The sequence below is a fragment of the Rutilus rutilus genome (genome assembly GCF_951802725.1).
Source record: "Rutilus rutilus genome assembly, chromosome: 6".
Classification (NCBI taxonomy): Eukaryota; Metazoa; Chordata; class Actinopteri; order Cypriniformes; family Leuciscidae; genus Rutilus; species Rutilus rutilus.
This window is the reverse complement of record NC_140214.1, coordinates 11,485,299-11,498,355: the sequence shown is the minus strand read 5'-3', so window position 1 is coordinate 11,498,355 and position 13,057 is coordinate 11,485,299. Positions and strand designations below refer to the sequence as shown.

General features: G+C 37.8%; 2 protein-coding genes across 2 annotated transcripts; both read right to left on the bottom strand.

The window, feature by feature from the left end:
• Window positions 1-350: 350 nt before the first annotated feature.
• Window positions 351-3,952, bottom strand: LOC311291615 (uncharacterized protein). Its single transcript, XM_084410742.1, has 3 exons — window positions 3,381-3,952; window positions 3,196-3,274; window positions 351-1,652 (listed from the first exon to the last, which is right to left on the bottom strand). Exons 1-3 carry the CDS (start codon window positions 3,696-3,698, stop codon window positions 832-834), a joined length of 1,218 nt encoding a protein of 405 aa, XP_084266868.1. The 5' UTR covers window positions 3,699-3,952; the 3' UTR covers window positions 351-831.
• Window positions 3,953-4,314: 362 nt separating this feature from the next.
• Window positions 4,315-11,955, bottom strand: gtpbp4 (GTP binding protein 4). Its single transcript, XM_084410706.1, has 16 exons — window positions 11,754-11,955; window positions 10,841-11,011; window positions 10,626-10,729; window positions 10,280-10,416; window positions 9,176-9,276; window positions 8,187-8,279; window positions 7,866-8,057; window positions 7,719-7,784; window positions 6,631-6,720; window positions 6,379-6,489; window positions 6,134-6,263; window positions 5,922-6,022; window positions 5,528-5,725; window positions 5,218-5,283; window positions 4,945-5,079; window positions 4,315-4,780 (listed from the first exon to the last, which is right to left on the bottom strand). Exons 1-16 carry the CDS (start codon window positions 11,799-11,801, stop codon window positions 4,628-4,630), a joined length of 1,896 nt encoding a protein of 631 aa, XP_084266832.1. The 5' UTR covers window positions 11,802-11,955; the 3' UTR covers window positions 4,315-4,627.
• Between the last annotated feature and the right edge of the window lie 1,102 nt (window positions 11,956-13,057).

Genomic DNA, 13,057 nt, shown 5'->3' with positions numbered 1-13,057 from the left:
ATTTCTATACTATGGAAATCGATAGGGCCCATCAACTGTTTAGTTACCAACAAAATATCTACTTTTGTACTCTCTGTAAACAAGTAATGCATAGTGGCATAATGAGACAATATTCCAATAGCAGCCTTCAAATACGTGAGTAACAAAGTTGTTGAAATGCTGTGAATTTCAGTTAATCTTTCATTCTAACGGTATAAATAGTTATATTCCTTAATCATGATCCTAATAGGTACAACACAATAGTATACTGTCATATGACACAGAATAATCTGCATTTCTTTTCAAACACATCAACAACATTGATAATGCCCCATTAGCTACAAATAAAAGTATTTGGAAAGAATTCCTGAAATAACCATTTATTTCTATTAAATACAACACAGACAAATCCAGTTAGTGTTTCTGCTGTGACTAGCTGCAAATATATATGTTTAATCTATAATTATATCTAATTTAGATCATAACAAACTCTTTAAACAACATATCCTGTACATTTTAAGGACATCTGCAATTCAGGTGAGATTGCGTATTTCATGTTAAAGGTGTTAAAAACCTGTGCAAACACCAACTTTCTAGTGTACGCTTGTTGGGTCCATGTAGTTTCCCTGCAGTGTGTATATAATGTATAATGCATCTCACTGCTTTAGTTTTTGCAAAATAATGACCAGTTAAAAGTTATAATAAGGGCCTGAACACTGCAAAATTACACTTGGAACTGGCATACTGAATGTCTTTATCAATTCTTCTGAGTGGTCGCAGGACACTTCCAAACAACAACAAAACGCTACAAAAATGATGTCCTGCATTCTCTGTTGTGAGTGTGTGTATCTTTCAGGGCAACGTGTCCTGCTGTGTGTTAGTCTGTATATGAGAGAGTGCGTGTAAGTCAGGGTGGTGTTTCTTGGTGTGTATGCGCAGGTACTGTTTGCCTGCGAATCGTTTTCCACAGCGGGTGCACTCGTACGGTCTCTCTCCGGTGTGGACAGTCTGGTGAGCCGTGAGGTGTCCCGACTGCGTGAACCGCTTCCCGCACTGCTCACAGCGATACGGCCGTTCTCCAGTGTGAATGCGCATGTGCGTGTCCAAACTCTGCGATGTGGTGAAACTCTTCCCGCAGATTGAGCAGATGAAGTGTCGCTTGCCGGCTCCACCCCCCCGTAGAGCGCCCAACCGCCCATAGAGACCCAGCCCTGAGACGTTACCCAGAGCAACGAGCCGCTGTGCGGCAAACAAGGGAGAATTATGGGATACGAAAGAGTCTGACCCACCAATCCTCTGTGGTGAGGTCTGCAAGTGTGTGAGTGTGCTACGGACAGAGTGTGCGGCCCAATCGGATACCGGGTCCAGATCAGTCTTCGCACACAAGTCTTCCTGAAACACTCGATGGAGATGGGAAGCGTGAGTATCCGACATGGTTTGAGCAAGGGAGAAGGAAGCGTTATCCGAAACAGACAAGTCGATGCTGGAGTGCTGGGACTCATCGGCGCCGGAGTGTGTGTCTGCAAATGTGAGCGTATGGGAGTGTGTGTCATGGTCAGGAGAGTGTGAGAGTGTGTGAGAGTCCTGTCCCGAGAGCTCAGCAACATCTAGTTTAGGAGAGTCGTGAGCTACCGCAGAGACACTTTCACCTTCGTCTTCATCGTCATCGTCATCTGTTAAGAAACAAACAGTGTGAACACACCACACTCGTTTTCTAAAAGGGTTTGCATGGACTTTCAGGGTACATTTGCATGTCCCCATCATACATGCACTGATATATTAGATCATTTTGAGTAAAATTGATGAAGTAAAAAACTTTTACTTTTAGAATTTTTTTTTACAAAGTAAAAGTTTGTAAAAAAAAAAGAAAAGTATGAATTACTAAAAAGTTGGGGCTTAAAAGACAGTTATTATTCAGAAAATATTACCTAACTGTACTGACTGACACGATCAGATAAGACCACTAAAAACTTAACTGAGCTGAATAATGATGCTATTGTCTTCTGTAGAGCTGCTTTATAGCGGAAATTGAAGTCGTTTCATAATTGGTATACTGCATCACTCAAACTATTACTGAACTAAATTGAATTAACATTGAACTGAATAATGATGCTATTGTTTTGAAGAGCTGCTTTATAGCTGAAATTCAAGTTGTTTCATAATTTATGAACTTGGCAACAACGACACTGTTGTTGAAGTGAACTGACCTGAATAAAGACACTATAGTCTTCTGTAGATCTACTTTATAGCTGAAATCAAGGTTGTGTCATACATTATGAACTTTGCAACATTAATACTGTTATTTTCCTGTTTATTACCTTGGAGCTGCTTTGACACACATTTGACCTGCTCAGTTGGGGCATAAAAGACAATTCATATCAGAAATATGATCAATCTAACTGTACTGACGGGATCAGGTCGAAAACAAAAACCTGAACTAAGCTTAATAATGAAAGCATCGTCTTTTGCAGAGCTGCTTTATAGCTGAAATTGAAGTCGTTTCATTATGAATCAATTAACTCTGCCACATCGACACGGCTACTGAACTGAATTGAATCAACACTGAACCGAATTGAGCTGAATAGTGACACTATTGTCTTTTGCACAGCTGCTTTATAGCTGAAATTGACTTTCATAATTAATGAACTGCAAAACTGACACTTACTGAACTGAATTGAATCAACATTGACCTGAACATAACTGAACAACGGCATTATTGTCTTCTGTACAGCTGAAATTGAAGTTGTTTCATAATTGATGAACTTTGCGACATTAATGCTGTTATTCTCCTCCTCCTCCTGACTTGAAGGTGACAATATGAATTCGTCACACTCATTTTGAAGGAGTAGACATGGACATTCAGGCTCATTCCTAGTATGCAGTACATTTTCATATTCCCATCATATATTTTTTTATCATATTAGTTAGTAATTGTTTTTTAATAATGTTCAAAAATGTTTTTAAAATCAAAAAGTGTGAAATACAGAAAAAAAAAATAATGTAAAAATGTCTATTTAACAAGGCAATGTGCATACTTTAAAAGTAATAATCTTAAAATTATGAACGTTGAAATTATTGAATTGCCTCAAATCCTTGTGTGAACCGTGGCATTTGTTTAGATTTTAAATTCTGAGCTTTGTCAAAATCTGGTGAAGCATTTTTTTCAACACAAAATATTCATTTTTAAAGTTAGATCATGCATAGACAAGTACTCACCTCCCAGCGGCGGCTGCTCGAGACCTTCCTCTTTGATTTGCATTTGGATCAAATCTCCTCCATCACGAAACTCACGCGTCTGTAATCCGATCAATAACAAATAATAATCGCTTATACACACAGATATATATTGCTTCCACTTTAATCACAAACACACACACACACAAAATAAATGGTAATCTAACCTCTGACACTGCACCCCGGCTGGTAGACTCTCCGCCTCCGGACGTTTTTCTGCTCACTAGCGACTCGCGTGCACTACTGTCACACCGACCGTCTCGCGCTACGGTTGTCTCGTCGCTGAACCCCCGCGCCGCAACGATAGACTCTATGAGTTGCAGTTTCCGTCGGAGCTCCTCGTTCTCCTTCTGATGGCGTGAGATCTCGATGTGTAAAACGGCGTAACCGTCGTCCACAAGCTCGCAGATTTCTGCCACCGCCGCACGAGTCAGGGTCTCCATGATGGTCGCGAGCTGGGTGTGAAACGCCCGGTAATTCGCCATCCTTCGCGCTCCTCTGCGTTTGGGCCGCCTGTAGGTCCCGCGGACAAGTGTGTGTGTGTTGCAATACAACTTTAGGTTACGGTGACAGCCGCTTTCGTTGTCCCTAAGGTGAGACTGTCCTGTGTTGTTTTTATTTTCTGCCTGAAACGGTGTAAACGCTCCGAGACTGTTGCTAGTGGAGGCTGATGTCGTTTCCGGGGGCTTCGCTCAGATGTTGTCAAAATAAAAGTCACATGTAGACTATTTTTGTACTGGTCAAACTTAATCAGAAACTGTAAACTGCTAATAATTAACAGTGTATTTATTATTATTATTTATTTATTTAACAGTCTGATTACTGAATTATTAAAATATTAATATTTAAACAATTGTACCTGCTGAAAACAGTTTTCTTCAAAAATGGTTTACAACAACACTAAGGACAGACAGAACAATGTGGATGCAGCAAATTTCCTATTTGTTTACACTGGATCAGGCAAAAAAAATAAAAATAAATAAATAGATAGATAGAGACAGCATACACAGACATATTCTGGACATTCTATCCCGCACTTAAGGGCAAGCTACCAAGAGACTACCATGATTTAAATTTAGGGAAATAAATGTCACACATGAATTTAAGGTTCAATACTTTGGTTGGTTTATTTGACTCCAACTGCAAACATTGGCTTCAGATAAATTGTTTTGTAAAGGATGAAGAGTTCTAAATCATGATCCTGTAGATTTCATTATCATTCTGCATGATATCAGACACTTAGAATGATGTGACTACATACATTTCAATAAGTAATTATTCTTTCGTGTTTACAGGTGTATTCTCACCTGTATCGAAAGAACTGGTAAAAAGTACAGAATATAACATATTTATTAATCATGGCATAAGGACAGGTACGAGTACACAAGTAAGATGTACGTGAATAAGGCTGCATTTATCTGCGGCTGGTGGTACCAGATTTCCTCTTCCCAGAAAGGAGATGTTTAGGTTTGAGATCAAATACATGTCGATCAGATTCACCCTTCCTTCCCTGCCTGTTCATGTCCTTCTGTGAGCTCTTCATCATGGTCTTCACCTTCTTCAACATCTGGAAGAAATGAGACAGTCAGTCAGTCCAATGAACATGTTTGTCCTTTGAGCAACATCGGCAAGATCTTTTTCTATAACCTACTACATGACTAAACAACTGTCATACACAACTTCATTTCAAACTTGTCTTGTAAATGAGTACAGGCGGTTTCTGAATCTGACCTTGGCATCTCTGACTCCTGATTGGTCCCTTGGTGGTCTTGAGGCACTCTGACTGCGAGTACGTGACGTCGGTGGTGCGGAGACTTCCCTCTTCCTCTTTCGAACCAGAGAGCGAGATCTTTGAGCATAGTGGCTCTAGAGGGACAAAAGGTGAACACAAACATGTTCAGTGTACACAGAAACAGATCACCATGACCAAATAGTTTACAAAATCAAGTGTGTTCCCAACAGAGATACAGATCATGGAAAAGCTTCAAGTAAACAGGTTCTTACATCATCTTTATCAGTCATGTCCAAACCCAGATCACCCATCTCCTTCTCCAGAGTCGCTCTCTCCACCTGTGTTCCCACATAGACCATTCAAATTAACCCATCTTTAACCAGCTAACAAATCAATTGCAAACAAAACAATGTGATCTAGTAGGTTGTTGAACAACAAATATTCCATAAAAAAAAAAAAAAAAAAAAAAAGAGTGCTTAATCTGAATAATTTCATATTTTACCTAAAATATGCAAGTAATATCCCATATTAAACAACTTGCTATAATTTAAACATGTACAAAAATCAGCCTGCTGGACAGACCTTCTTGGCCGTGCGGGGTATTCTGGGTCCCTGTTTGTCTTTTTCTTTGGACGCGAGAATCTTTAGCTTCCGCTTCTCGCGAATCTGACTGGCCAGCTGTCGGATCTCCTTCATCTCTTCATCCTCGCTCTCCTCCTCAGAGTCGTACTCTCCGGCCTTCTCGCGCAGCTCCTCTTCCTTCTCTAATTCCTCCAGCCTCTGAGAATAAGAGAAAGGACAGAAATTCAGAACATGTCATCTGAGAAAAGAATGTAACCAAATAAACGTTGTCATAAAAAAACAAAAAAAAAAACACAGTGAGCACCAGTGAGGAGGGACTGAATTATCAGTGGTTACAGTCATGAAATGAGATGTCATGGGTTACAGATTAAAGCTATAGCATTTGTTTTAATACCTTCATGATCTCCGGGTCGACGAAGTCAGCAATATTGTGACCCTCCCAAATCTCAGGAATCTTATCCTCCTTTTCTTCTGGATTCATCAAATCCCAGTATTCTGAACACACAAGACAACATTTTTTACATTTTTACATTTGAATTTTTCAGACACGTCTGGATTGTATATTTTATGTGTGTGTGTGTGTGTGTGTGTGTGTTTATATCTTACTCTGTAGATCAAGTATGTAATCCTCTCCCAGCTCAACCTCCAGGTCTCTCTCCAGTTTGCGTTTGGGAGTATCCGTCTCCATTGCCTTCCTACGTATCAGAGCACCTTCGGGAATAAACGGAGGCCTTTCCTGCACAAACCAAATCAAAAACTTTTACAAACACACTATGTTTGCTAGAAGCATTGAGAAGAAATAAGCTTACAACCAAGCGGACTATGGTTTAAGAAGTGCGAAGAGCTTGTACCTTTTGATCTCTCTTGGCTGGCACTGCCAGGTGGAGTCTGTTCAAAACATCATGGACCTTCTTGCTTTTCATTTTTGTGTCCACACGGTGAGCCAACAGCCGATCACATGCCTGTAAAAAAACAAAACAAATCTAAACCACCAATCTACATCAGCCTACAATAGTCTTTTTCTCTAAAAACTGGTACATGAAGGTAATTAGCTGATTTCAGTAAGCATATGTGTGAGAGTGAAGCTGATTGGTTGGTCTTACCTCAGTCTTCACCTGCATCACTCCCTCATCTGTCAGAGCGCTCGTCTCAATCACTGTGACCCCCTCAGCAGTGAGATCCGCAAACACTTTCTACACACACACAGAGCTCAGTTTAGTCACTGCAGAAAGTCTCAAGTTGCAGGTACATTCTCTTATAACGTCTATCAAACTCTAAACGGTTTGAGATTAAATCTAGCATAGATCTTGAAATAGTGACACAGTGGAAAAAACCCCAGATTATTATAAAACTTGTTAAATTGAAACAGAAATGGTCTTTAAATCTGTATGCTGTTATTTTGTCTGTGGAACACAAAAGGAAAATCTTCACATCAAAAGTTCATAAAAGAACAAAAAGGCTCACAAAGGCTGCATTTATTTGATAAAAAAAACAAAACAAAAAAACAGTAAAACTATTATTACAATGTAAAATAACTTTTTTTATTTTAATACATTTAAATATAATTTAATATATAATATAAAATGTAATTTATTCCACTGATGGAAATGCTTAATTTTCAGCATCATTACTCCAGTCTTCAGCGTCACATGATCCTTCAGAAATCATTCTAATATACTGTTCTGGTTCTCAAGAACATTTCTTATCAATGCTGAAAACAGTTGTGCTTCTTAATATTTTTGTAAAAAGCCAATACTTTTTCCTCAGGAAATGTATTTTATTTTATTAAAAAAAAGAAAGAGAAGAGCGAAAAAACAACATTTATTTCAAAGATAAAAAAATAAAATAAAAAAAGCTTTTATAACATTGTAAATGTCTTTACTGTCACTATTTAAAGTGTCCTTGTAATAATAAAAATAAAAAAAATCTTAATGATCCCAAACTGACCTACTTTTTCAACATTTTTGGAGCTTGTGTGTTCCCTATGAATTGTCATTGTATAAAAGAGACTTTTGTATTAAAGTGTGAAGATTCTTCAAAATTCGTATTGTTTCATAGAGAATGAAAAACAGCATACAGGTTTGGAATGAGATGAGGGCGAGTAAATAATTGAATTCATTAATCCCTTTAAGTTTTTTTTTCAGCTCCAGGAATTCCTGCACTGTATAAGAGGATTCAGAATGTAATTTACCTGATTCTCCTCCGACAGTTCACTGATCTTCCTCACATCACACTTATTGGCCATCACGATCAGAGGCTGCATCACACAAATAACATCATTCAGCCCAACAAAACCATATTGTTTCACTGCATTTACATCTTTGTAATGTGTGCGTACCTTGTTCGCAAACAATGGCCGTATATTGTTGAACAGCTCTAGCTGTTGTGAGAGCGTGTGTCCGCACTGCTCTGACACATCCATGACGTAGAGGACAGCCGAACGCAGGTGAGCCAGAGCAGTGATGGCCTGCATTTCTATGGTATTCCTTTCCTCAAGAGGGTGATCCAGAATACCTGGGGTATCAACCACCTACAAACACAGACCCGTAAATAACAGGCTAGGAACATTTTTATTATACAAAATTGTAGAATATTTGTTTAAAATTAAATCAGTTCAGTTAAATGTTGTCCGGGAACCCTATATTTTTCTACCACTCACCTGCCAGCGCAGGTATTTGTAATCCATGTGACCCACAAACAAAGATTTGGTGGTGAAGGCATATGGCTGGACCTCAACATCAGCACGGGTCACCTGTACACACATTAAAACTTAATTTAAAAAACAATGCACTAGTGTTGGGTGATACTCCTCTTAGTCAAATCGTCATCATTCACTTTATCACAGGAAATGACGAACGTGAATCAACGTCCATCATTTTGCGAGCAAAGATGGAGATGGTGATAAAGAAAAATATCATATCGCAATATTGCAAATATATCAGTTTTAAACCATGAAGGCGAGCAATGTGAAACTTTGTGCGAGAGATCAATCTACTTCAACATACGCTGATAACGGTATATAACTGTTTTACTTTAGTCTTTAATTTCTCTTGTGTTAGTGAAAAAATTAGAAGTATTTTGTGTTTTTGAAAGTCAGTGTTTGAAATAAAGCTGCTCTTGATTTTCATTGATGACTGATTATTGCATTGTTCAGACCTATTATAGACTTGACTGATGGTGCTCTGAAAACTGAACAGACATGCACAGAATTAGAGACGATAAAAGTGAGTGGGTCCAATATCATTAGTCTTAAAAAGTAGGTGGGTTAGAATACAATGAACCCATATACAATGGTTCCGACGCCCATGATATAATTCATTGTATAATAGACGTAAATGTTTTCAAAACATTTTTAATGAGTAGTAAGCTAATCTATATCCTCGCAGTGTGTCGGTTATGTGGTGATGAGCTATGAATGTATGGCAGAGCAAATTGTATAATTGTAACAATAATTTCATAATTAATAATAATAGTAGCCTAATAATAATAAATGTAATACTTTAATTGGAAATGATAAATCCTCTTGATATTGCCGATAGCTAATGCTTTTGACAGTATCTCTGGCTATCGTCAATATAATCGTCTATCGGTACAACCCTACAGCGCACACAGATTTGACATTTAACCTACATTCACAAACAAACAAACCTTGTTGATAAAGCTGGACTTGCCGACGTTGGGGTAACCACACAGCAGGAGGGTTCTGGTGTTTGGGTCAATAGTGGGTAAACGGGACAGATGCTGCCGCACTACGATAAGATAAATATGCATTTAATATGTGCATCAGATGTAAAAGTTCATGCTTATTTATGTTTAACATTTATGCTTTAATGGGTGAAGCCAAACATTACTCCAAAAGTATACACTCCCATTCAAAAGTTGATCAAAGGTTACAGTAAAAACTCTGACACAAAAGATGTCTATTTCAAATAAATGCAGATCTTTTGAGATTTCCATTAATCAATTAATATATATATATATTTTTTTTTTTTCAAAAGGAAGATCAGTTTTCTACATTGATAAGAAATGTTTCTGGAGCATCAGTCCAGCATATTAGAATGATTTTTGAAGGATCATGTGACACTGAAGAATGATGCTGAAGATTCAGCTTTGCCATCACAGGAATAAAATACAATTTAAAATATATTAAAATAGAAAAAAAAATCTATTATAATAATATTTGACAATTTTACTGTTTACTGTATTTTTGATCAAATAAATGCAGTTTTGGTGAGCACCAGACACTTCTTTAAAAACATTTAAAAAAATCTTAAAGGGATACTTCAGAATTTAGCATTAAGGTTTGTATTAGTAGAAAACCTGTAGTGTTTTCTAATTACCGTGCTTTCCACCCTCATATCCCCCTGAGACGAGAGATTAATGTTTTTTTTGTCAGGAAAAAATCCTCAGATGACGCAAAATGACGATTTGACGATATGAGGATTTTTTTGGCCAGAGGCTAAAGATTCAGCCAGTTGTTGTCTTTCATCCACATAAGCCAAAAATACATTTTCTGGCTTTTCTCAGTCTAGAAAGCTCCAAATTCAAAAATAATTCCACATTTCTTCTACATAAATGACCCATTTTAAATACACATTCATCTTTCCAGAGGTGAAGTATCCCTTTAAGGACCCCAAACTTTATACCAGTAGCAATGATTCAGTAATTGAACACAGAGGTTTTTGTGTTTGTTTATCAGAAAACCATCTGGTATTAAGGGAAGTATTTGTGGATGTGTGTAAGTGTTTGTACCTTGTTCTAAATACTCCAGGCTCTGTTTCTGTCTCTTTAATATGGTGCACATGCGACCCAGTGCGGCCCGTTTCAGCTGCTTGCAGCGATACAGCGAATCTCCATATTTCATGAGCCGCACATAATCTTTTGCAACACTACAAATGCAGACACACAGTTTTACTCAGTTAAATGAATTTCATAGACCCACAGATATAGGCAGACCTCATACGGGATACATTTAAAAATCAAACAAACAAAGGATGTAAATAATCTCATGTATCAGCCAACATATTTATATTTAAATCAACCACAATAATGCTAGAGTATATGTGCACAATGATGATGATAAACCCAACAGACTCACTTATCAATGAGGTTCTTGGCGATGTTGATCTGACCAAGAGCCAGTTTATAATGATCTTTATCATACAGCACATTCATCAGATCAGCGTAGAAGGGGTGGATATCCTGAGAGAGATAAATAGGAAGTCATTTATCTACTTAAGATGGGATGATTAAGAAGGATCAGCATGTGTAACATTTGTCCCATGTGTGTTGTGAAGTTTGGGCGACACTTACATCCAGTTTGGGGAAGTCAGTGAGGATCTGTGACAGCCGATCATGGTAGTTCTGCTGCGTGAATTTGACTTTGCGCATGTAGAAATGCCTTATTCGATGGATCTGGTAGTGTTTGTGTACAACAGTGGGAGTTTTTCGCTGGGTTTTGGATAAAGTCAGATCTATGAAGTCCTGCATGAAGAGAATCAAACAAAGAAATGGTTTATGTTTGATTTACTATTTCTTATAATAAAAAAAAGCTTTGAGTAACATTATTGAGGCACACCAGGGTTCCCACATATTTTGGCAAATGACTTTCCATGACTATGATTTTTCCAAATAAGAGTGATTACTAAAGGATTTTATACAATAACCAAATTATAATAAATAGTTGTATAAAAGGCTGCACTCACATATCAATAAGCCAATGAAATACAACTAGAAAAGCTTATACCCACTAAATTTGCATTCATTTAACAGGAATGGAAACATTATTTTTAAAACCTTTAAAAATGCGCATGTTTTCCATGACCTATAGGGACCTTTGCACACATTTGGGGCTAGTGGTTTAATTCAACAACTGACAACAAATGGACACAAAAAGTAAAGTAATTACAGGCTAAGTTATTGATTCGATCTAAACTTTATTGCTTTATTAAACAAACAAAGATATTATTTCATCCCTCCCCAGATGTTATAAACGCAGAACCACTCGTTCTTCATTTTCACATATGACTCCAGTAAAAGCATGTTGACAGTAATGGAATAAATAAAATTACAACACATGAAAAGTTAAATGGCTGAACAACGCGCGCACGTGTGTTAAGCGCGAGCAGCATACTGTCAACGTCCGTTATTAATGGCAACACCATCAACACTTTCTATGGCATTTAACCCCGCATATGAGTGTCAAAACACGTCGTTAATTTCCTACCTTAGCGGTGGGAACCACCATAATCTTTTTAAAGTTGTACAGAGCCATGATTGCGGCGCACGCGAGTCCTCAGCAGAGCACGCGGAAGGGCCGAAAGACGCAGCGGACGCGTGTCACGAAGAGCAACACACGTGGTACCGCAGCTGACGTGATCACAGCGTCACCTACCGGAGGGAGGAGCCACACCTGCAACTACAGAACCACCATGTCGAATTGATAATAAAGATAGCAGAAGCACAGTTTTAAGACTTATGTTTGGTTCGGGTCATTTTGAATCAATGTTATCGCATTGGACTAAAACTTACTGACTTTGCTCACACAGGGTACTACTTCCCACAATTTTTTTTAAACTTTTTGGGGGATTTGTTACACTTGTGGTGTTCCCAGTCAAAAATGACCAGCCTACAAAAACATCTCTCGTTCTGCTATATTATCACGGCATCGCCATCAACAAATATTGGATTCAATCTTTTTGTCAACTTGTTTTCTTTCATTTAGAACATTTTTTTGTAGATGATTGATCAAAGGCCTCATCGATCTGAGCTTATGCACCTCAGTGAAAAAAAGCAGTTATGTGGATAATTTTGTCAATATTCAATAAAATATGAAAACATGCACTGTTTACCACACTGTGCTTAGTTACCACAATGTTTAACCAGGAAGTTTGTTTTGAAATGCTTTTATCTTGTAAAAAATGGCACAAAGTCACACTTGTTGTGGTGTTCCAGGTCTACAAAAAAGAAAAGGAGTATAAATCTGTTGTATTGCTATATCATCACCAAATATTGGATTCAATTTTTTGGTCAACTTGTTTTCTTTCAATTAGGACAGGTCTTGTATTTCTTTTTGAAACTGACTGATTGTAGGCTTCATCGATCTGAGCTTGTAAATGAATGGGGGAGACTGAAAATACAAGAAACATTTAGTGTTCATCATGTTCATATGTGTGCTTGCAAAGATAAAGGCCTCGGACCCGTGCATGCATGGATACACGAACACTCACGCTACCACAAACACACATGCTCATGTACACAAACACACTATTTTGAGAATTACAGGCCACAGGTTACAGAGCATGTTTTCATAGAGGTGAAGTTTATCCTCAGATCAACGAGGCCTACGATCAATCAGTTTCAAAAAGAAATGCAAAACCTGTCCTAATTGAAAGAAAACAAGTTGACAAAAAGATTGAATCCAATATTTGGTGATAATATAGCATAACGAGCAATTTACAAGCAGGTTTAGTCCTAATGTCTCACTCTGGGTTCAGCGGCACATGTTCAAAGGGCACAATGGTCATTTTG